The sequence below is a fragment of the Syngnathus scovelli genome, chromosome 2 (genome assembly GCF_024217435.2).
Source record: "Syngnathus scovelli strain Florida chromosome 2, RoL_Ssco_1.2, whole genome shotgun sequence".
Lineage (NCBI taxonomy): Eukaryota > Metazoa > Chordata > Actinopteri > Syngnathiformes > Syngnathidae > Syngnathus > Syngnathus scovelli.
The window spans coordinates 19,453,621-19,479,700 of NC_090848.1; the positions used below are offsets into that span (position 1 = coordinate 19,453,621).

The 26,080-nt window shown below is 38.9% G+C and overlaps 1 protein-coding gene across 4 annotated transcripts in view; it reads left to right on the forward strand.

The window, feature by feature from the left end:
• The first annotated feature begins 5,172 nt into the window (after positions 1-5,172).
• Positions 5,173-26,080, forward strand: part of cpne9 (copine family member IX) — a 62,671-nt gene continuing 41,763 nt past the window's right edge. The window contains exons 1-8 of one of the 4 annotated variants that reach the window (XM_049754017.2): positions 5,173-5,258; positions 7,059-7,105; positions 7,188-7,285; positions 8,953-8,993; positions 18,313-18,359; positions 22,466-22,569; positions 24,369-24,408; positions 25,057-25,133. In XM_049754017.2, coding sequence (XP_049609974.1) covers positions 5,207-5,258; positions 7,059-7,105; positions 7,188-7,285; positions 8,953-8,993; positions 18,313-18,359; positions 22,466-22,569; positions 24,369-24,408; positions 25,057-25,133 — 506 coding nt within the window. In that variant the 5' untranslated portion in view covers positions 5,173-5,206. Of the gene's footprint in view, positions 5,259-7,056; positions 7,286-8,952; positions 8,994-13,168; positions 14,277-14,329; positions 14,689-18,312; positions 18,360-22,465; positions 22,570-24,368; positions 24,409-25,056; positions 25,134-26,080 lie in introns of those variants that run through there. The other 3 variants (XM_049754019.2, XM_049754021.2, XM_049754020.2) reach the window with 3 other exon arrangements.

Sequence of the window (26,080 nt, forward strand, 5' to 3'; positions counted from 1 at the left end):
CTGGAGTAATCACAAGCTCGCCGAGCACAACCAACGACTCACATTCATTGACCTATAGTCAAGTTAGGTTGCATAGCACTTAATCACATAAGAGGCTCAAATGGCTTCACAGGCTCACAGTTGTCAAAGATTGGCCCCTTCCGAAAAAAATTTGAGTCTTTGGAAAAAAAATAGAACTGATCAGCAGTGTGATTTTAGCCTTAGGGTTGTGCCTGTGGTTTTGTGAACCACATTGAGTTGCCTTGTGAATCAAATGTGCTACACAAATAAAGCTGCTTCGCCTTGGACTCATTTTCCATAGAAAACAAAACCGGCACATATTCATTTTTAGGAAGGTGCAAGACTGGTTCAGCGTGTTTAAGAATTTTCGTTGGGAGTTAACAAACATTATTCAGATGATAATGATTACTATTCGTTCAATAAATTTCCATAGCTTCAGAGGGACTGTCCCGCACTATTGTCAATTGGGTGATGTTACATTACACACATTCGTGGAGCGCCAAATCTATCTGCCTGCGCCTGATTAAATACAGTAAAATTGTGCGAGAGCATCTGCACGAAAATAACAGATCTGCTTTTGAAAAGTAAATGCCAAAGATTGCACGCTTCAACCTGCTGCATGGACTCCTTCAACTCTATATGTGTGGCACTCTGTATGCCTCTCACAGGCTGATTTTAACGGGTATTAGAGGAGGCATTTCCATTGGCTGCAAAGCAAGTCGGCTTTGTTCTCCCCCACAGTGGTGCAAACCACCCATTAATTGCTCACTGCACCAAGCTGCAAAAATACCAACACTGGATATAGCCCACCACTTTGCACAGTTAGACAGCGCTATGTGCCAGACTCGCTTGACATGAATATCGAGCCCTGGGAGTTTGCACAACCGTTAACCACAACACCCTCCTGCTGACAGGTTGGCCAGCCAGCACCCACTCCAGCCTGGCTCCCAGCTTGCCCATATCCAACAGAACTCAAGAGGCTTTTGCTAACGCCTACCCCAATCTCCCTACTGCCTTCTTCCTCTCAATTCCTGTTTTTCCAACCTCTGACAGCAACTTCCAGTCTGATTGGGATGGGATGCCTCTTCACCATACCTAATTAAACAACCATGTTGGCCAGCCTATTCATGCAGTCATGCACTACATTTCTGCCGTGCTCAGATTTCCTCTCAAATCCCTCTTCACGTTGCTCTTTGCACGACATTATAAGCCAAGGTTGTGTGGATGACATCAGGGAGCTGGAATCTTTGCTTCAAATCCACCACTGGATTTGAAGCATCAGCGAGTTTCAGGAGACTCGTTGTCATTTGATTTCTTTGGGTGCTGCTGGTCTTGTTCCCTCCTTGACAAATTTGATACCCAGTGAGAATTCACAAACATGCTGACTTAGACCATTGCCCCAGCACGAAAATGACAATGCACCGGTTTTTACCCAAAGCCCATCTATATTCCCAAATTGTCGGGTGAGTCGAAGGCGAGTACAGTACAACAATTTGACATATCCAGTATATCTATTCTTCCAACAGGACAATTGTTGCTGTCTTCAAGGCCAGATGTTGCCTTAACTATTGAAGCCTTCATTCTCTGTCCATTAAAAGCTGTGTAATGTTCTTGGGACAGACGCATCCAGCCAGCACATTCATACAAAACTAGGCCGTATGTGTGTATGTGTGTGTGTGTGTGTGTATGGGTGTGTGTGTGTGTGTGTGTGTGTGTGTGTGTGTGTGTGTGTGTGTGTGTGTGTGTGTGTGTGTGCGCGTGCGTGCGTGCGTGCGTGCATGCATTTAAGAGGAAGAGTCCAATCGTGGTCTTCCTTAAAGAAAGGAAAAGTAATGTGCAACATGATTTACGTATTTCTTTATTATTCATGTGGCATCTTTGGGTTGCACCGCATAGCACGTCTGGATTGTGTCTAAACAAACATGCCAGTCTGACCTCAGCTCCCACAACAATCAGACTCTGTTTCGTCATCCCGAGGCCTCATGTCATACGTTGGCTGCAACAGGGGATTTGATGGGCTGTATGAGTGAGCGTGCGTGTGTGTGCTGTATGAGTGAGCGTGTGCGTGTGTGCATCCGTGCGTGCTTGTGTGCATGCATGCTTGTGTGCATACATGCATGTGTGTTTTACCTTATGTATGTAGTGATTCCCTGTGCGCACATGTGGAAGAATTCATGTGCACAAGTGTAGCACAAGTGTGCTAATGCGTGAGCTAAAACTACCAGAGTGAAAGGTGCAATGTAGCCGCTGAAGTGAGGACATGTCATGAGAGAGAAAATAGACTGTTCAAGCTGGGGATGCCTCCTGAGGACTCAGGTGTTTTCACACAGGAAGATGGAGGACGAGAAGCAGGGGGTTGGGTGATTTGAAAGTGTGTGCGCATGTGTGTGTGTGCGTGCGTGCGTGCGTGCGTGCGTGCGTGCGTGCGTGCGTGCGTGTTTGTGTGCTGTGTATGTGAGCGAAAGAGAGAGAGACGGCGACAGAGAGAAAGAGGGTGGAAGAGAGGGGGGTAGAGCTGAAAGTGTCAGACTGTGGCAAATGATCAGAGGACAGTATAATGCCAGCCTCATACATATTGAGAGAGGTGTTTGCCTCAATCTCTTCCACTCTTTGTCACTATATTTCGTGTTACTCTTGGATTGTCTTCCTACTTTATTGCATTTTGTACTCTAATGCACATTTTAAGCACATTTTAAACCGAATTTTATGTACAATTTAGTAGGGGAAAAATTATCTGATATTATTTTTTACTTCCCGTCAAGGTGAAATTATTATTCATAATAATTATAGCAATAATAATAATAATTATTATTATTATAATTATGATAATGGCAATGTACATGTTATAGGTCACGTTAAGAGAGGAAAAGGTTTCATTTTGGGCTCATTATTTTTCATATCACTTAAACTTGGCATTTGAACAGGAGTATGTGAACATTTTATATCCAACGTACTCCACCCCAATCATACTACAATTACAAAGTAGATGTACTGGAGTAGTCATCAGAACTCATCCGGGTAAACACTGTTATAGCTTAATGCAGATGGCAGTAATATCACAATGATGAACGGTAGATTAACAAAAAATGCTTAGGCCAGGGGTAGGCAATTCCGGTCCTCGAGGGCCGGTGTCGTGCATGTTTTCTATGTCACCCTGTTGCAACACCCTGATTCAAATGGTCAGATAATTGGCAAGATCTGCAGAAGCTGGATAACAATCCTGATCATTTGACTCAGGAGTGTTGCAACAGGGTGACATAGAAAACATGCAGGACACTCACACACCTGCTTGTTTTCAACACACCTGTGCTGTGTCCTCGAGGACCGGAATTGCCTACCCCTGGCTTAGGCTATCAGCATCTAAGTCAGGGGTCGGCAACCCGCGGCTCCAGCGGCTCTTGAGCACGCCCCTATAATTTTTGCAAAAATGCATGAAAATGGAAAAATATGTTGTTTTTTTGTTGTTTTTTTAAAATGTTTTTTATACGGTAATCACGACACAACCATTCTTATGCTGTAAAAATGTATGAATTTGTAAATATATTAAATAATAACGAATTTAAGAATGACGCCAAATAGCAAAATTGCGTCATAGCCTGCGACACAGCACAGGTGTGTTGAAAACAAGCAGGTGTATGAGTGATGGGCCATGGATTCAAAAGGCAAAAAGAAAAAGATTGCTGATTAGAACAGAGGCTTTAAGAAAGAATGGACTCAACTATTTGCTTTCATAGCCAATGCTGAAGCATTGCCTGCATGTCTGATTTACAATAAGAAGTTGTCAAATAACAAGAAGAGGAATTTGTAGGGACATTTTCAGCTAAAGCGTGCTAAATTTCAGTTGCAACTGAGAGGAAACCTGCAATTGCAGTGCTGGTGGAGACATTTGAGGACCGAAAAAACACTTTCAAGAAGTGGATTGCATCTCCAAACTCTTTTACTGATAAAAGTTTTATTGCAGCCCGGGAGGTAATAAAGTGCGTATTTTGGGACTTCAAAAACAAAACCGAGATCATTCAGAAAATTAAAGACATGCCTCTCCGCACAAACAATATTACTGATCAGCAAATCAAGGACATTAATTCAGCTCCAGCTTTTTCTCAATTGCCTGTGCTGGATGAGTCGTGTGACGTGCCCGATATCGAACAGACAGCTCTGCTATGCAGGTACGTGAACTCTAATGGGCCGCAAGACGAAATGATCAAATTGATACCATTATTTTCTTTATTCAATTATATTAATAGTAGGCATACAACATATGTATTGACAGTCTATGTTGCATTATAAAAGGCTTTTTGCGGCTCCAGACAGGTATGTTTTTTGGGGTTTTTTTTGGGCCAATGTGGCTCTTTGAACATTTTGGATTGCCGAACCCTGTAATAGACAAATTTACGATTTATTTTTACTTTTAACATCTTCCAATAATATTTTATTTTGACATAATGCTAACATTGACGGTTTGCTTCTGACATGGGGCAACTATTGGATGGGAAGAATCTTCTTGCAACACTGTATTTTCAGCACTAGAGCGCAGCATTTATTTAAAGCTGGCTGCTAGATGCTGAAAGGATTAATGAATATGAATTTCATTTTCGTGGCGCATCTATTCTGCTTGTACCACTAGAATAATTTATTTTAAAAAAATCCACCCATTATGAGGAAGGTGACATTCAAATCATTGGGGCTGAGAAGTTTTGATTGGATGGGCTGATTCAGTGAAGAATTTAGTGATTATTTCAAATGATAATGTCATTGAATAAGCTGTGCAACTGCAAATATGTTTTCACATTTTGTAAGGTGTTTATGAACAGTTTCAACATTTTAACCACTATTTCTATTATTTAAAGACTCAAGACGGCGGCTCACTGGTGCACTGGGTAGCACGTCCGCCTCACAGTTAGGAGGGTGCGGGTTCGATTCCACGTCCGGCCCTCCCTGTGTGGAATTTGCATGTTCTCCCTGTGTCCACGTGGGTTTTCTCCGGGCACTCCGGTTTCCTCCCACATCCCAAAAACATGCTTGGTAGGCCGATTGAAGACTCCAAGTTGTCCCTAGGTGTGAGTGCGAGTGCAAATGGTTGTTTGTCTCTGTGTGCTCTGCGAATGGCTGGCAACCGGTTCAGGGTGTTCCCCGCCTACTGCTCGATGGCGGCTGGGATAGGCTCCAGCACGCCCGCGACCCCTGTGAGGACTAAGCGGTTCAGAAAATGGATGGATGGATGAAAGACTCAACACTGTTTTACAGCACACCAAAAACTGGTGAGGCTGTTCTATTTCATGAAAATGTGCCCATGATCACTTCACTGCCTTGTATTGTGGGGCCAATGCCAAATATACTATAGAATACGGTACAGCACCAAAGGTAAACATTTCCAACAAATGAATAGATATATATTTACAATATTGCTTGGACACAATTACATTCATCACCTCAGTGCGATTCATCCTTCCCACAGTCACTCATGGAAACAGAAAAGTAATTCCGTCCAACTGCAGGCGAGCGAGAGCTCGGGATTTCATGACAAAGCGCGCTGGCACTCATGTATAATGTGACCAACTTCAGGCAAAACACTACCGCTTTTATCCATATGGAGCCGCCATAATCAACAAAAACTGAAATTTATCTACTGGGTTTTAAAGAGGCTCCAACAATTAAACCAAAAAGGAAAGATTCTTCTTTGAGATGAATCCATTTGGCTTTGGGCCGATTAAAAATTTACTTGTCTTAATGCTGTGTTTGTTTGAGGTACATTTTGCGCTTACTAAGTGCAGCTCTTTTAGAGTGATTACACAAAAGCTGCAATCGAGACTTGTGGAACATAGGCTATGGAATAGTTCATTAAAATTGGAAGCAGATACGTTTAACGTTGTAAAATATCACAGTAATGTTGTTGGATCTCCTACTCTCAGTAGATTACATTTTAAAAATTGCAGGTAAAACTGTTGATGATACATTTGTTTGCATGTAGGATACGAAAATGATAGGATCCTTTGTCGATTTTTTTCTTTAATTTCTCATCTGGCAAAACAGCATTGAACTTAGCAGAGAGAAACATACAATTTACACAACACATTAAACAAAAGAAAGGACCAAAAAATATGGTTTTGAGACCCATCAAAAATCTGCAAATCTGCCAGATAATGAAGTTTAATTGTTTATTATTGTGTATTATGAAATCCATATTTGATTCTCCGCTTGGCTACATTGCAAAGCTGGACCATGGTCAAGATAAGTAATTTTAAACTTAAAACGTTTTGGTGTTTTAAAGTTGCAAATAAAAACAAGTGAGTATGAGGCTTTGTAAAACTCTCTGGCAGCCACCATAGATACATGCACTCAACCATTTTAATCAAATAGTGGTTCTCATCTTCTATACCATAGTATGACCGGGCTGACGTTGGACGGATCGGGGACGAGGATGGAATGGGTCTGGGGATGACTATATTATGGGACAGAGGGACGATGATGGGTATATGTCCGGTCGGGGACGAAGGAAGGACAACGGACCGGCATAATAATAAAACATAAAATAATAATAATTTCAATAATAATAAAAACATCTCACTAGTCTTTATTTATTGAACTGCACATCTCTGAAACAAAAACATCTCACATACATACATAAGGGAGGCATCGCGAATAAATAATTATAACTATATATGTTAGTATATATGTATGTATATATGTGTGTATATATATATATATATATATATATATATATATATATATATATATATATATATATATATATATATATATATATATATATAGTTATAATTATATATATATATATATATATATATATATATATATATATATATATATATATATATATATATATATACACATACATACATAGTTATAATTATTTATTCACGTTTACCTGTATATATATATATATATATATATATATATATATATATATATATATATATATATATATATATATATATACGTATGTATATATAAACTTTGTTTCTCGCTCTCTATCTCTCGCTGTCTCTCTGTGTGTCTCTGTCTCCCTCTCTCTGTCTCTCTCTCGCTCTCTCGCACCCTAGCGCGCGCACCTTTGTCGGTCTCTCCACAGGCTCAGGAGAAGACGAAGGTACTCTACAATGGATTTACGGCGGTAGTCACCGTTAGTTGAGATGGTCAGATTGATGTTTTTCTACTCGGATGCTGTTTAGCGTCGCTTCTGCTCCAGCATCATGGCAACCATCGGGGAATTCGACCCACTCAACACAAGAGTCCCTGCAACTAAAATAGAAGTTACCGTCTCGTGCCGGTAAGGTCAAACTCTTACGCATACACTTATCGATGTTTTAACCACTGACATATAAGTTCAAGATTTACCTCTGTCTACTAAAGTTTACGCTTTTTCATTCTTTTTTTTCCTTTATATTTTTTCTATCTATCTATCTATCTATCTATCTATCTATCTATCTATCTATCTATCTATCTATCTATCTATCTATCTATCTATCTATCTATCTATCTATCTATCTATCTATCTATCTATCTATCTATCTATCTATCTATCCATCAGTCAGTCCATCGATCAATCTATCGAGCTAGCTTTGATTGAAATAAAACATTATCCGCTTCCTATGTTACTCATTGAAATTTAGTGTTGGAATGACAACACCAGGGCTGACAATCGCCTCAAGCAGACCCCTGGGTGTGTATAATTATTTTTATTCCCTGCCCCCTCTAAATCAGTGACCTTTTGATTTCCCTGCTCTCAAGGAAATGGTTGAGCTGAGCAGCAGGTGCATGCATAGGAGCTATTAAATGCATTCCATATAGTCTATATTGCTCCTGCATAAAGTCCAGCCATGACTCTGAAGATTAGCAATGATATTCACAGTCATTCCTGATGCACTGATGGATTCTTTGAACTGTTTTTTTGTATTTCAAGATGCATGTTTGCACACAAAGGAAGGCACACTCTTAGAAATCATCTTATCATGGGCATTTTTCTAAAAAATGAATAAAGAAAATACCCAGAATAGATGTTCTCTTAGTCTCCTGTTTGGTGTCATCGTGGCTCATCTAATTTAGCAACGGGTCACTTTATTGGCCGACTAAATCGAGCCGTAAACCACGGTCAGCCTTGTTGCTCCCATCAGACTAGCCGTGTGCTAAATGTCTCTTCAGTCCACTCCTGAATAATGAATGGCTGGTTCGCCTGTGTAGTCCCTCCTCTGATCAGCCCCACTTGAGCTAGCGACACATCTCAGTGGACATAAGCTTTGAATTTCAGTTCAATCCCAAGAAACATAAATAAACATTTGCCACAGCCAAATTAGATTGAGCTTAAAATGTGTCTCAATGGTCACCCAAAAATGAATACCGTTTCTATGTATAGTGGAACATCAAAGGATTACCAAACTCCATTTCAGTAAACTAATCAATCTCAAATTTTGCTCATATTAGAACAATAACTCAAAGGTAATAATATAAGCAGAAATAATAAACTCCGGGGAAAAACTCCCCAAACCAATAGAGTCAGAGGTGAGCTGGTGCCATCCCGGCCAATTTGATTGCGAGATAAACCTTGGGCGATTCCAGACACCCTGCGGTGGAAAGTCATTTTGGCCGCTTGTAACCTGAATCTTGTTGTTTTGGTCACGACCCACAGCTCTTGCCGATGACTATTTTTGCAATCGTGCATCAATGAGACTTTGTCAAATGGCAATTTCTGAGTCCCATAAAGTACAGTATAGTATGCTGACAGTGACTGATGATGCTGTAGCATTCAACCATCTGGGATTGAAAATCCTACAAAATAAATTGGGTTCTTGCTTTGAAAAATTTAAATTTGTCTGACATCTAGAACAAGTGTCAGTTTAATACATTTCATGCAGAATTTTTACTTCAAGCAATCATAAGTCATGATTGTGAAAGTCAGAGTGGGAAAGATTTGTTTTCACTGCATGTTTTTTCCCACAGGAATCTTCTGGATGTGGATACTTTCTCCAAGTCTGATCCTGGTATGTATGATTTATTTCACACCTGACCAAAAAAAAAAAAAAAAACAGACAGGAACGTTGTATCATATCCAAGCCAAAAAGGCAATGAACAGCATAATGAATATTGTTTAATTCTTAAACCAGTAAATAAGACAAAAATGGTCAGCGCTGATTCTTAAATCAACAAATAAGCCAAAAATGGTCAGCGCTGATGATGGTTCACCACACTGCCGATGCAGGGAACAATAAAACCTTACAGCAGAATTATAGAGTCAGTGTTGAAGGAAGGTCATGATACTGGCAGTGTGAGGTCAAATGAAAGTTACAGGTATAAGAAAATTTAGTCATATGAATGTCATTCTTGGATAATATTGTGAAGCCTTGGTGTCAAAGTGTATGTTCCCTGGATACCCTGATCAAGAATTCCATCACAACCTGTGGCCCTTCATTCACTAATTAAGACACAAGGGAGCATGAGCAATTTTTGGTATTTCAGCTATAGTAGGATATGGATGTTATGCAGTAAGCTCCTCATAATATGTTACAAATGTTTCCATGCACCTTTCGCCTTTTGGCAGTTGTCTCTGAAATCTTTACATGTGACAGGTGTCGACGTATCTTGCAGAAACTGCATTTAGAATGCCAAAATGATGGCTAAATATTTGTGCTGACATACAGTAATGTAGTACTCCTAAGATCTCATTTGTGCGTGGATGTGTATACTCAAGCGCATCGGAAGCCCAAGTATTAGAAGATACCTGTAATTATTGCCTCTACATCACTGCAACATGACTCAATCAGGCCATTCATTGTGAGAAAGTAGCACACACCAAGCCTGAAATAGAGCATAAAATATTCAAAAACAAACCTTTCAGACTAGATGTGCATAAATTTTGTATTGCAATTTCATGTCTTCTCCAAATGGGTTTTAATATCAAGTTCACTAAATGAAGCTTTGGTTTAAGAAAAGAAAAAAAAAAGGATGAACACGTGTGAAAGTATAAATATTCAGTCCACCAAAGGTCATCCTGGCAAGTCTGGTTAAGATCTGCGGGAGGTTATTTTGTGTGACCTCATTACCCCAGGAAACAATTTGCAAGAGCAAAAGAGCAATACTGAGCTGATATTTTTAAAACATGATTCAATAGTTCTCAAGGTACGAGCTGGGAAAGCATCCAACCTGAACACGTTCGCCTTAACGCTAAAGCTACATTAGAGAGTGTCTCAGCTGGTCCCCCAATATTATAGATGACGAAAGTAGGTTACCCATGGTTGCCATGGCAATGTTGCAATTTACTGTTCTCTTTACAACAACTATGTTTCATCCAAAGTTGAATAATTCATAGTTAGACCATATCTTTGCACAACTGCAAAATCCTTTCTTTTAAAAGTGGACCATGTGCCAAATTTTAAAGGTATTCTCTGTGCACAGCCATTTTCAGGTCACCCCACAGATGTTCAATTGGCTCATGGACGGGGCTCTGACTAGGTCATCCTTATTCTGTCTTTTTTGTGGTGAAGCCATAAACAAAGGGTTGTTTATTTCGAACTAAAAAGTTGAAACTCATCTTCATCTTTTTAAAACTTATTGTTTGGGGCCAATGTTGCCTCTGTGGCCCCATAGGTTTTACCAATATTCCTGTTTTGGTGCTGGGGTATCATTAGTTTGATGGTTTGAGGTTATGAAAAAAGGATTAGGGGATGAATAAACATACTGGGAATGACACCTACTCTATCTAGTGATGGCTCTCTGGTTTGTTTATCTTTTACCCAGACACCGCAAATATTTTAGGAGTGCCAGAGGAATTGTCCTTTTGAAAGTGCCGAGTGTTCACACACGAACCAACACAAGAGATATTTGTCAGGGTCAGCAATTTCACCTTGAAGTCATTGCGAAGTCCTGTAGCCATTGTTGTGTTCATGCTTCACTTTGACATAGTCACCCCCACCTACTTAATGTTTACCTGGTTTAATCAGCCAGTTAAATAATATTAAGATTATCTTTTAGACGGCAGTGGCAAACATGTTTGTTAAACAGTATTTTACATTGGAGGATAAATAAGAGATGTCAACGTAAGCAAAACCTGGTGCATTTCAAACTTTAGTTAATGCTCCCACTGAACATATTATAGAGGGAAAAATAAGTCCCACACTGTTATTTTTAAATGAAAAGGGAGACAATATGAAGGATGAGAGAAGATATTAAAGCACAGTTTTGTTTCATCGTCAAAGCGTACAGTATAAGTAAATAAAAATGGTCTCTGAACATAATCGAAGTGACAGGGCCATTCAGGAATCCCAGAATAGTGTTTTAGTCAGAAAACAAAGTGGGCGCGCTTGTTCTAGCTATAACAGTACCAAAGAGCCTTTCGAAGAAAATTACATGGAAGCGCTTGATTGCTGCAGCTGATCGTTTAGACTGTGGCATTACCAAAGTTAGATTAAAGCTTTGCCTTGATGGCTAAAACACAGGTAGTAACACAGGTAGGTAAGTTCAACAGCAACGTTATTGTAATAGTCCATTGACAGGACAGCATTTGGTTCGAAAGTGTAAGGAAGAGGAGCAAGTGGTCAAAGAAACAAGTCTACTGGACCAACGAGACTTTGGAGGAATTCAAAGGGCAAGATCTTTGTTAAATCCGTTAACGTGATTACTGGGCATCTCAAGAAGCTGGTAGTGAATTCTAGTGGCCCAGGCTTAATTTGAAATAAAACACATGTAATTGCAAATAAGATGCATTAATATATTAAACATTAAAGGTGAAAGTAACAGAGTTGATCAGAGATATCATAACTTTATACAATATCAACTTGGGAGTGAGCCCTGTTTTTTTGTTCATAATGGTGTAAACACAAGCAAACTAGCTTTGACTGTCATCCAGAAAAAACATTAAATTGGGCATTACTTGCTCTAACGACAAAATGCATAACGTACAGTACATGTGAGATATTCCATCATTTGGATGATAGCTTCCACATAATTCTATAGCTCTTCTATTCCAATCAACCACTTCATTTACATTCACAGGCACACTCTGCATCAGCCTCATCTGGTGGCTATTTTGACAGGAATCATGCATACGAGTAAATCCCAAGCCACTAATACGAGTGCAATTTAGGTGACAGGATAGACGTAATTAACAGAGTGGGCGCCATACAGGAGATAGGAGATTGACGTGATGTAAATGGTTTAATTAAATCACACAGTCATAATCAGGGATACAACTAATCTCTGTAGACCGCTGATTGTGTAAAATGCTAAATTTAGGGTTACATTTTTCCGCTCATTCATATCATTCAGAACTAATCAGCGTCAATTAGTAAATGGGTCAGAGAGATAGAGTCTGAAACTACCGTTTCATCATCTGACTCATAACTCTTGACAACATCGAAATTCCTAGTGACAAAAATAATTTTTGAACACTTTATCAACTTTTTTCTAAAAAGTATAGGATAAAGATGCACAGTATACTTCACAGTTATGGTGAATTGATATACTTTTCATTTGGATAGTTCAGTGGAACTATATATGAGTGCTGTTGTAAATAGGGAATTATTTTCTGACACAAAAAAGGTGACAAAAAATCCTGTGACCCAAATCATTGATATCAAAAAGAAATTGTGTTTTGTGCCACAGCATCCACAGTATATACCACTCGCACTCATGCCTCTGGACAATTGGCCTAGCATGCATGTCTTTGGAATGTGGGAGAAAACCAGAGTACCCGTAGGAAACCCACGCAGGCACGGGGAGAACATGCAAACTCCACACAGGAAGCCCGGAGCCTGTAGCACTGAACTGTGAGGGGCAGGTGCTAAGCAATGCTCCACTGTGAAATTTTAAGTATTTAATGATATAAATATTTTTTTTCAGCATTAATCAACCTTCAGTACTGTACTTTTCCATTTTTATTCATGAGAATCTGTACTGTACTTGCTTGCCCCTGGTACTGTGAAGGTTAATTTGCAATACCTAAAAATGTCAAAGCTGTCTTTTCTCAGGGCACCGTTTTATTCTGTCACCCACCTCAAGTACTTTGGCAAGTGTTATTCCAATTCCAGGAAGTCAATGATCCAGACCTCAACTCAATTTCCAGACCTTCTGCTTGTATAATTGGTCATCTGTCTCCGCATCAGTGTAAGATACAAAATGCGACACCGAAATTCTGTGAAGTGCTCTGTAAGCTAAAAGGGCAAGTCTCGAGTTGTTTGTGACATTACGGTGAATGATGTCACACTTACCAAACAGGAGGAAGCGATAACATACTTGACAGTACCTCAGTATATCTTTGTAGAGACCCTTGGGGGCGGGGCAATTGCATGCACATACTCACACACAAAGGGTGAGAGAACATCAGAGCGAGGATTCAAAGGCTTCTTTGAAGGCACTTTGATGGCACTCCATATTCGATGATACTTTGTATACCTTTAACCCAGCCACAAAAAGTCACTCTCGTTTCAATGCAAGATTGAATCACTATTTTGTCTCTCCCAAAGCAGTCAGATGCTTGCATTGTGAGGCAGATGGACTCGCGAGAATACATGCTACAATTTCACAAAGCAATCTTGCCAGTCCTCAAGCCGGATACTATTGTGGTGGGCACAGAATAGTGTGAGCCAGATGGTTTAGATGTCATGAAAGTGACAGCAGCAGCAGTTTTATCAGAATTGGGAAACAAGACTCATAACTCATAAAGTTATTCGTTTAACTAGTCAATTTAGCAATGCGCTTGAGATGATACCATGGATTGAGAAGAAGTGGTTGCTCAATGGCAGCGAGTCCGAGTGAGCAGTCTCTCCCTCGGAGGTGAGGAGTCCTGTCGCGACACATTCCCCACAATGTAAATAGTTTACTTCACTGTAAGATTGGGATCTTAGCGGGAGAAATGATCGATTGGGAGTTACTTGTTAGATAAAGTTGAAAGTCGAGAGTCTCCCGCCTGAATCGGGAAAATAGACAAGCACCCTTTATAATGCTAAGCAGAATAGTTGCATAGCTAGTGTAATCTATTGTAGACATGACCAATTATTTAGCTTTAAGAGAATCAATGACAGCTCCTATTGGTTGTTGCCAAGTAGTGGATTCCACAGCTTACCTGACATCATATAATGGGAGCCGGGCGGAATTTTATGCAAATCTGAGACAGGGCTGAGTTAGATGAAAGTTTTTCCACCCCAAATGAGTGATGCAATTTGTTAATGGTTGAGTACAATTCTCTGAGCTGAATAACGCTATAGATCCCCCAGAACACATTTTGCACTTCTCTTTTCAGAATAAGTGAATGCTTGAATCTGAGTTCATTGGTAAGTTGCTATCCTTTTTTAAAGTCATTTTGACCGCCAACGCTGTTTTGCAGAACAAAATGGCAAGATGGTGAAGATTGTCTGTGAAGTGGCTCTCTACTCATCTAATTTATTGATGCCTTAGACTTTGTCCTTGGAGATGTTGTACTGTGTTGCCTGGGCATCGTGTAAATTGAATTAGAGTTTGTGCTTCTCCGCCACCAAATTGCTTGATGCCTGGATGTGTTTGCCCACACATGGAGGAGTAACTGTGTGATCAATTTTCATTCCTCCATGTGCAGCCAAGATCAAGGAAACTTGCCAGTGGAGTGATATACTGTATATATATTTTTTTCTCTGATGCTTTTAGACAGTAAGACGTACATCAGCAGCATAGGACCCTGGAGGAAGCAATCACCTCTTCAATTTCAAGGTTGATACGTTTTATAAAATTACCCTTCTTGTTGTCCAACATACCCAAGACAGTCTTCTGACTATTTCTGGTCTTATGTCCTTTCAAACTACCATCTATCTGTAGTCTCTCATTCAAATGGACATCATTGTTAGTTTCCTTTTAAATGTATAATGCAAGCGAATAAAATTGCTTTGTTGTGCCCCTTTGGCAGAACCTCATCCAGAGATTTTTTTGTGTGCAGAGCACAGGTCATAGCTGTTGTTGGATTATATTCAAGTTGTGTGCTCATAAAAATGCCAAAAATGTCTTTCGTCAGTATCTTTCTTCAGTTTATTCAAAGTTAGAAGATGCCACATAGCATTGTTAAAAAATGCCAAAAATGTCTTTCTTCAGTATCTTTCTTCAGTTTATTCAAAGTTAGAAGATGCCACATAGCATTGTTAAAAAATGTTTCATTTTAAGACCTACTAGTATGTAATTGCTTCATTCCCCAACTTTTCTGACATTTATTAAATTCGATATAATTTGCAAAAGAATGTGTTCTCTCCTTACCTGAATAAAGGTTAAATAAAATAAAACTGACTTTCAGTAAGTTAATCAGTAATATTTTCTTACTTTTGTAACAATATGTGCTGTTTTTTTACTCTTATTAAAAGAGTTGTTGGTCACATGAAATGCTCTTGGAGAGAATATCAAAGACTCTTCACATTATGCATTATTAAAGTTCTTACTATACGTTCAGATCAATTATGCAAACGTGCTGCATGTGGGCTTATAGCACTGGGACTTACTGTAGCTGCTAGTTTCTTTGCTGCCTGTTGTAATGATGAATCTATATTAATCAAACAACTTCAAAACAAAGTCATCATTTTAGGATTAGTCAATCAATATTTATAACGCATAGTCTGTTGATATTGTATTTGTTAGTGCTCAAAACGAGGTTCAGTTTCACTTTCATTTTTGCGTTATTAGTCTTACGGTATTTATACCGTGCCTTTAGGAATCTTTACCAGCAGACACAGTTACCCTGCAGCTGTTGAATCTAATGAATTAGAAAATAATAAAAGATTACATACAAAATGGCAAAAAAAAAAGGTTAATTTCTGTTTTTATTAGATCTGTGAAAATGGTAGCAATCTTCTGCAAAAAAATAAGAAAATGTCATCGGTCTGATCATTTATTTATCTTCATTCGAATGCCTCAAGGGACAGCTGACTGTAGTATGTTGTTATGTTTTAGTCTCAGTTGTATATGTCTAATAAATAATACATCTGAATCACATGAATAAGCTGAGCCATAGAGGCTAGTGTTGGTATTCAAATTACCCACAAATACATTTCAGCTCATTTTTTGCAAGTACGTAGTATGAAACCATTTTGTATTCATGAAGGCTTGTTGCAATTTCTGCTGTCAGTCAGTGTTTTAAAGATGCTGCTTCTTTTAATAAGAGTCCTTCCCGGGAGGAAGTCACTAGTGTTGACCTGTATATTCATATTCATCACCATCTTGTCGAGTTTTTTTTTTTTTTTTTTTTTAACATATTACAGGCATGCGTGACCTCAACTACTTTGTCGCTGCCCTTGAGGAGTCACAGGCTTTGTGTGTTTCCCCAAGCTTGTGAAGTCGTCTGTGTTTGGAGCATAGTAGATCGAGCAGGAGATTATGAATTCAAAGAAAAGCAAATGTCTGTTATTTTCTTCAAAGAAAATGCTATGTGACGTATGCTTTTGAAACCTGATGAGATGCCTTACTCTCAACTAAATAGTTGGGGTTAGTCTCAAATTAACAGTCTCTAATTATATTTACCATTCTAATGAATGAAATTGCATTTGATTTGTTCGATCTTCTCCTAAAACAAACCTTTTTAAAATGCGCACATTTAACACGTTTTTGTCAAAAGATAAATTGTGCTCAACAATTTTGAACTGTATGAAAACACACGGATTTGTTCTCCGTGTAACCTGCAAACCCGGAAAATGCGAGCACATGACATACATGTACCTAATATGTGCCCCTTCTTCTTCTATTTGGAGTAAACAAAACAAAAACAAAAATGCGAATCAATGTTGGCTGGATGTCATGAAGTGAACTGCATCTGTATCATTGGCAGTCTGAAGTGCACTCGTAGCTATAATTTTGATCAGTTAAAGGCAATAATATTGGTCAAGTGACCGCTCGCGTCTAAATAATCTCTTTGCAAGCATTTATTTTTGCAAGGCTGAAAGGCTGAAAGAAGACATTCCCAGCCAATAGGACAACGGTAAGAGAGGTGATTCCTCCTGACATCCTCTGCTCTGCCACTGCTAAACTCTGCTGCACTGCATATAATGTGATTTGTGCTTGCATGCAACTTCAGTCTTTTTCTAAGTCACCTGGGCCCTTGTTGTCCTGTAGTCCATTGTCAAGAATTGTATTTAGAGGTAGGCCTTCGAGTGCTGGCAATGAATAGCCGTGTGATTTGGCTGCTCTGAGGCTGAGCAGATGGGGATTTTCCTTTCTCAGTCACTTTCCATAAAAGAGGTAATCAGTCAGGTTCTTTGGCTGACACTCCATTGGATTAGTGTGATGTCGCCGCCGTGCTTTGGTGCTGTTACTCTGCAACCTTGGGGAGATACCAAGGTCCCATGACTTTGATTGCAGACAAAATGCTTTTGGTGGCTTGGACGTCATTACATGTTGGAGATGAGACAGAATCGGTGCGATTTAGGGATTGAATCTCTACCTATTTTCCGCAATCATTCATTTATGAGACAAGGATGAACAAAAGCCATTGAAACAAATATGGCTACCAATCTAACAAAGGAATGTTCTGCCAAAGATGCATTACTGAAAAGACTTCTGCTCTTTCTCTGTTATCTCCCCTCAGTTAATTGCTCATTAGGAGGAAAAATGTGGTTTTAATCGTGTGCTGGTCCAAAACTGTCTGAAGTTCATTCCACCTAATCAATTTCAGACAAACATGCAGTGGCTGATTGTTCCCATTGAAACACAAAAAGCAACACTTGACCGATCATTAAAACATCCAATTAGAGACTCTCTCTAGCGGCGGGTCTTGCTTGTATGCTTAAACAAGCACATTTGTGTTTAATCTTAACATGGCAAAGTGATGAATTTGTGGGTTTATAATTTGGTTGTTATAATTGCTTATTTATGCAGCTGAGCCGCAGAGCAGAAACAAAAGCTCTGGTTTGTAAGGAAACCATACTGTAACATTTTGTATACATTCAAAGTCAGTGTGCTAGTGTGGCTGTTTTTTTTTTTTAAGAAATAAATATGTTATGTGTGATACTATTCTATCTTTAGAAACCTGGTTATTCATTTATAATTTGAAAATGTGGACTCAGTTCTTGATTTACTGTGTCGTATATACTGCCAGTAAACGGACAGTTTGTTGATTCAGTTCGCACTAATTTGTGGTGTGAAGAACGATTTACACATCAAACGTGTGTTACATTTCGAATATTACTATGTGGTTACATTTTGGTAAATACTGTATATGAGAGGAATTTCTACCAGAAACATGTTTCCACAATTGGGTGAGAAATCCTTAACTGATTGGTTTTGCAATTGAGAAAGGTTTCTGTACGCTCCTTTTCAATCAAGTGTACTAAATTAATTCTTGTCACACTCTTTTCTTTTCAGTGGTGGTTCTGTATCTGCAGGCAATAGGAACCAAAGAGTGGAGGGAGGTAGGAAAAACATTTATTTTCAGTATATGCCAGCATCCTGTTTTTGGTGTGACACACAACACACCTTTATTGACCATAAGTGTGAGTGACTTTCCAAAATGCGCAGACACAAATTAAAAAGCGTCAACCTCCTCAATGGCGCGACAAAGTGTAATCACAGTCTGAAAAAGGCTGCTTGAGTTATAAAAAACAGTGAAGATTGAATTAGAAAAGACAAAAGACAAACAGCACATTGTTAAAAAAGAGAATGTCCAGTCATGAATAAGGATACAAAGATGCACAAGAGAGATTAATGGTTTGTGTCGTTAAATGTGAGCAATCCTCCCCTTGCCATCTTGCAATATTGCTCTCTGTCTTTACTATTAATGGCAGGGGGTTGTGACCGTTCATTCATTGCTTCTTCCTTCACCTGTTTTGTCACGTTTCATTGTTACTTTTTTTTCCAAGAGGTGAAAGATGAGAAGTAAGAGCATTGGTGCATACGTCAAATCCTGAATATGGCAGATGTTACACATTACTGCCATGAAATCATCAGCCAAAAATAAATTGAAAATTCCAAGTTAACTTTTGTGTTCATTGGAAAATTTGCCATATGAACAGATGTTCTCAGATAAACTAAAAGTAACTTTTAGAGTTGTGCTCATTTTTTACTATTTATCTTTCTTGTTTGATTGATACATTAGAGAAAGTAGAGATTCTGTAATGAAATACTTGTTCTAAGACAAAGTTACACTCTCCTCCACAAGTAAGTAACAGTCAGGCCAAGACCGAAAACATTTGGCTTGGAAATCAAAAGATGACTTTGATACGTGCATCAATATTTCAGTTCTTATTTTGAGGGGCTTCATTTTAGCTCCAGTACACAATTTAGAACGTAGCAGCTTTTGTTTGAACCCATCAAATTTTCATGTATGCAAAAGCTTTGGAACAGTAAAATATAATGATCAAATAGTAAATAAAATATTTAGCTGGATGATTTAGGATCGAGCAGTTTAGTTTTATCGATCTTTAAAACACCAGACAAAGGTCTTGTTCAAAATGGTGGCTCCAAATCCAATTTCTGTCATAACCCACATTGTATCAGTCTTGACTTTATTAAGTCTGAACAACAAAATCGTGTGAAATCTGATTTGAGCAAGATAGATCCAACTCCCAAACCACATGGTGAGGAGTGTTGAAGCTCTGGTCTATCAAATCTTAGAGTAAATCACTTTTTGCTCACTTGCATGCGAACAGGCAATAAGGAGAAAAACCTTGAGCTTATGCACTGTGATTCATGACGACTTTGGTGACAGACACATGGAAGAAAAGAAAGCACCTACGGGTTTTAAAGCCAGGTGCTGCTACTATCTGAGCAAGAATAAATTAAACAATAACAATTAAATAAATTCATAGGGCAGCACAGTGGCGCACTGTTCCGAGATGCTGGGTTTGCTTCTAGCTCCAGTCTTCCTGTGTGGCGTTTGCATGATCTCCCCGTGCTTGCATGGGTTTCCTCCGGGTGCTCTGGTTTCCTCCCACATTCCAAAGACATACATGGCAGGCCGGTTGACCGCTCCAACAAAAATTGTTTGTTGGTTTGATTACGAGTGTGAATTCAATGCTTGTCTACCAATGCTCTGTGATTGGCTGGCGACCAGTTCAAGGAGTACCCTGCATTCCACCCGAAGTCAGCTGGGATAGGCTCCAGCACGCCCACAACCCTCATGAGGATAAGTGGTTCGGATAATGAAGGAACGAAGAAATGACTGAATGAATGAATAACTCATCTTCGGCATTGCAAGTGCATGTTCTGAAGGCTACCTTGTTACCATAGCAACCAATGCAGACAGGTCATTCCAGAGAGCTAATATGGGGATGAAATATAAGGATATACTATGATTTGATCAGTTGAAAATGACTTTGTCGACAGTCCAACTTCAAGATATGATTTAATCAAAACATTGGAATTTTTCTGTGTCGACCTTTTCTGTAGAAGTTCACTTTGCTGTTTTCATCATGTGTTACATTGAAATTTATTGCACCGCTCCCAGAAGAAACCAAGTATATCACCTTCTAACAGCCTATCAGTCCAGTCATTCCAGCAGCTGAAAACACCATCTCCCAAGATGTCAAAAGTTGCAGTGATGAGCCAACTTTGCCACCTTGGGATGAACTGTCTACCAGTGAATTAGAGATCTAGTCAGTGTATATCTTTTTTAATTTACTGGAAAATATATCTGTGTGGTCTGCGCCAAACTTTACTTTCCAACTCAGGTTGAGGCAGCAAATGAATCAGGCCCATATTTAGGTATAGGCCTACCACCTTGCGGAAATGTGCAGTATGTTTTGCCTCCATTGCTTCATGGGAAGCCTTAGAAGATAAAATAACCTTTGAAATTTATTAATTGACTTCCACATGGTCAACCAAATTCATCTATCCATCCATTATCCAACGCTTTTATTCTCACAAGGGTCGCGGGATCCTATCCCAGCAATTTTGGGGCGGTAGACAGGGGACACCCTGAACTGGTCATCAGCCAATTGCAGGGCACACGTAGACAAACGACCATTCACACTCACATATGGGGAATTTGGAGTGGTTGGCCTATGATGCATGTTATTGCGATGTGTGAGGAAACCGTAGTACCCAGAGGAAACCCACGCAGGTAAGGAGAGAACATGCAAACTCCACACAGAAAGAAAATTTTGTTAGTATATATAAAAAAAATGTCAATTATCTTTGAATGACCATCCCTGAACTTTCACCCTTTAGAATTAGTTTTAGACCTTGCGTCAGGATGTAGTCAGGAATGGAATCAATTGCAATCTACAGAGGTAAACATACAGTCATCAGATAGTGTGCAATCATTTTTAGTGCCAGGAGCCGATGACAATGCATGAATTGAAATGAAACAATTTTCTTTTGCTTTTGAAATTACATTTCCAATCAAGAAACAAATGGGAGATAGAAAAAGCAACAGCGTTTGCGACATTCTTTCACTGAACCTGGAATCCGGTGGTTATAGTTCAATCCATAAAGTGTGTTTTTGACAGGATTTATGCAATTGAAGTGATTTTTGTCTGTACTATGATGACACTTGACATGGTACGAAGAGAAAACATTTTTAAACTTGACAGGAACAAAATTGATCATCTGAAAGGTTAAAGTGTACGGGTATGATTCAAAGCAAAGCCGCAGTGAGCCATTAGAGCTTTAAGATTTGAGCGTGACATAGTTGTCCTACAGATCACGTATCATGTCTGTGCATTTAAAATTAGAATTCCAAGATCAACCTCAAATATCTTGAGGTGTCACGTTAAAATTAAAGAACTAGTCTGTTAAATTTGAGCCCAAATGTCACAGTTTAAGGCAGTAGAATCTTGTCCCACCCATTCAATAAAAAAAGTAAAGACACTATTTCCCCCTTTCAATGACTGCAAATCATTATGGCAAAAAAAAAAAAAAGAAGGTATATTTACTTCTTATAGCAATACTGTCAAAATGAAACCTCATTTAATTTGGTCATTAAAAACATCCCTAAATGTTTCCCCCACAAGCCATTGCAGCAGCTATTTTAAAAAAAAATTCACCCCAGATTGAAATTTGAAACCAATAGGGATTTTCTGTAAAGTGATATGGCAGGTGGGTTCTAAGGTCCAGGGCACTTCCATGAGTCCTTGGTAATGAATAGGGTGAGGACATAGTTGATAGCGTCGTCTATGTGTCCAGGGCACTAAAGACATGAGTCAAGCTAATGTAGCTATGGCGAGGCAGTGCCGAAATCAATAGCTCATTACTTGGTGCTTTTCGGGCCAGGCCACGCAGGCGAGGCTGGTCGTCCACTGGGGGAATTAGTGGTGGTGTGATTGTCAGGGAGAGAAGGTTGGGACCTGGACTTGTGCGGGATAGCGAGTCTCTATTCTTGCTTTAAATAGCCCCCTGACTTCCCACGAGACACAACATTTTGCACAGTGCCACTTTTTGAGAACATTTTTTAAAGGATATTTGAGTGTTTTAACTCTAACAAATATTGTAATAATATTAATGTGACTTTGTGATTTTCTGTTTTTTCTTTCTGTTTGAGGAAGTTTAACCACATGTATTGACTTTTCTGCTGTTGTAGTCTGGCCGGACAGAGGTGATCGATAACACCCGGAATCCTGATTTTGTCCGAAAGTTTGTCTTGGATTTCTTCTTTGAAGAAAAACAAAGTATAAGGTTTGATGTGTAAGTAACCTGTTGTTTTGTTCAAATCCCCCAAAGAAATCCAAGGTGAGGTGACTCTGTTGCATCACAGCTCAATTTGGTGAAAAGAAATCTTTATTCAGGAGGGTATAGCACCAAAATGGATGATAAATAAAATTCGATCATTATTCATTTAAAAAAAAAAGTCACTTGGTGGCCTCACTGATTAGGTTTTTTTTATACTCACTTAACTTCACTATCCTTTTTAGCCTCAATTGATAGCTATCAAAGGTCACTCACATTCCACTTAAACTTCATCTACAGGGTATGAGCTGTTTCATTGTTGTGACAATTCCTTTGACTAAACTGAAGATAGTGAAGTGAGGAAATTGTACCTAAAAAAAAAAAAAATGCATATATTTTCATTTTGTAAACTCATGTTCTTGAACTGCTAGTTGACATTTAGATGGACCCAACTATGTTGAACATTTAGTCTTCCTTGTATCCTTTCCTTCACGTGAGAACAATTAACAGGGTTGGCCATCATTAAAAGCCATTATTGAAAGCCGGATCTATTCCACTGAAGAGTAGGCATTTTTATCTATGATTATCTCATTTAGGCTTTGTAATAAGATTGTGCAAGCTTTGTTTTTCTGACAGTAAAAAAAAAACAAGCAGTCAGAATAAAGTACTGCTTGGAGCTCATTAAATCCACAAGTAAAAACACTGTGAAAAAATGCACTTCTGAGCTAAATTGCATGCAGTCAGTGACTATTAAAGCACAGATGGACAAGTTATATCCAAATCTAAGCACTCAACACATATGTTGTCGCCGCTGTTTGCAGAGATACATTTTGAATGTCACTGAATTATGTGCAGAATTCAGTTCCTGTCTAAACAAGCACATCCATTAGTGCAGATAATCCTTTCAGATCAGGGGCCACCAACATGGTGTCCACAGGCAGCAGGTAGCCCCCAAGGACCACATGAGTGACCCAACGTCTAAAAATAGCTCACCATTGAGATGCCTCTAATGTTTCTTTGAGTCCACTACCCATTACCAGTGAAATATATCTGACTAATTTTTTGTTGCTATTCCTTTTTTAAATCGCATATAATGTACATTTAGAACTGGCAGTATTTAAAAGAAAAAAAGTTATTTTGCACATGACCAAACCATAGCATTTGTGGGAACAAAGTAGCAAGCGCAATGATGATGAAATGATTTTTGTTTCAAGTAATGTGAGAAAATGTCGTATTTCAGACGTGTGTTCATTCGGTTTCTTTGAAGTAACTCTCCATTAGAATAAAAAAAAAGTCAAAGTCAAAGTCAGCTTTATTGTCAATTTCTCCACATGCCAAAGACACACAAAGAAACCGAAATTACGTTCCCCCCTATCCCACGGTGACAAGACATGGCCCACAGTAGACAATCAAGTAAACAAGTAAACAACTAAAAAGGTAAAGGTACTTCGCTCACCGTATATCTGGCTCCAGCTCTTTTTAGCATTCCATTCAAGACACCTTGTTTGCAAAACATTGATTTTCAATATTACAAAAAAAACCATTAGACTTTAACTGTGATGAGATGAAGAGGAGATGAAAGGCAGGTTGCAATGTTTTCACGGGTAAGAAACTAGCCAACAAACTTAAAAAAAAAAATTCTGAGAGGAAGATATTGTGCATAATCTGAGTCCAAATGAAGAGAACAACACTGACCACATTATAATTAACAACATATCACTGATAATAAACTACAACTCAGTTTTGGGAATCCAAGGCTCCACAAGCTTTACGGAATGTCAAAGTCAAATGTCTTATTATGTCTTTGTTTCTGCCAGGTATAATGTGGACTCTCGGAGCTGCAACATTTCCAAGCACGTAAGTACAGTATGTCAATGTCCACTGACTCAGTGCTGATAGCTCTCATTAGCAGTGTAAAGTCGTTTACAATGTAAGAGTGAACAACAGCCATGTTGTGACTCAGTAGGCATAAAGTGTCATTCAGAACACAATGTAGCAGGAGCCTTTCTAATGACAAATGTTCCTTCTTTTTTTTTTTTTCTCCCAAAACTTTCAATCATGCCGGAGCGCAGAAGGTGAGTGGTTTATGATTAAAGTACATTGCTAACCTCATCCTCCACTCATTCCATGATTTATGTTCTAAAATAGTCCACCTCATTGCTTTTTCTCCCATTCTTTCATTCCATCTCATCAAGGGCAAACAACATAAGGGAGAGAGTTTCCCCTCCTTCGTTGTGTTATTGCTCACGGTGTCTCGCTGCAGCTGGACTTCAAATGTACAAGCAGCTGTTGTTGTTTGAGACTACAGCAGTCTGTGTCACGACATTTACAAGTGCTAAACACATCTAGTGTAGTCCCTAATGACACAAAACAAAAGACGTCTCATGTTTCATCCTGTCGGTATTTTTGGGGGGGCATGTTCCGGAATTGAGTGCGTATGACTGCAGCTCCACCATTATGTTTTTCATCTGCCATGCAATTAATTCAATTTCTCTTTTCATTCAGGACTTTTTGGGACAGACGTTTTGCACCCTTGGAGAAATTATTGGTTCCACGGGAGGGCGTCTGGAGAAAACTCTCTCGTAAGTCTTGCAGCGTAATCTCGTTTATACTGATATATTTAATCATGACAAATTAATTCCCAATTTCTGCTATTGTGTTCAATGATAATAAAATGTATGCTCATGAATATCGATGGCCGGCCCCTGATGAAATCTAAGCTGTAATACCCATCTCAGTGATGAGGTGCGTATCGCCTCAACTGGTTTCATCTATTATATCGCAATATCAGAGGCAAGATCATGCAAAACATCTTTGTTCATCAAAGTGCATGGTGCAAGTGATCAAAACAAAGACTGATGAATACTGATGGAATAGTTGAAAAATCCCCACTATTACCTACTCGGAAATACATTACTTCCCATAACCTAATACATTGCAAACACAAGCCTTTTGATTTCACCTCAACTCAACGCTGAAACATTTTGACAAATTTAATGTCATAATAGATAACAAGTGTGAATAGAAAAATGTCCCTCAGCTTGTGTCTGTATCAAATTTAACCTCGGTTATCTTATCCATGGTCCATGTGTAAAAGAGCTCAATGAATTCTCTGTTCATTCTATCGCCATTTTAAATTCGGGACATGAGTCCCTTCCAAGGTCGATTAAAATTAGAAATACAAACAAAATTGGTGTGTACAGTCAGTTTTTCTATATTCGCTCTTCATATCTCTTGGGTCCAACAAATGTGTTAAAATTGCTCCTCATGAAATATTTATAAGCTATTTCCCTGTAAAATGTGGAAACCTGTCCTGTATGCTTGATAGAAGTCGGTTTACTGTTTTAGCTTGCTCTCTTGTTTACTTTCAAGGAACATTTTTGGGACAAATGACACTTTGGTGCAAGATCTATCACATAACAGTGGTTGTCATTTTTTTTTACTTCAAGTACCCCCCAAAAAAATCTCAGTTCTCCAAATATTACCATCATGATCAACATTTAAATACAGTAGGTTTGTAGGCTGTTTT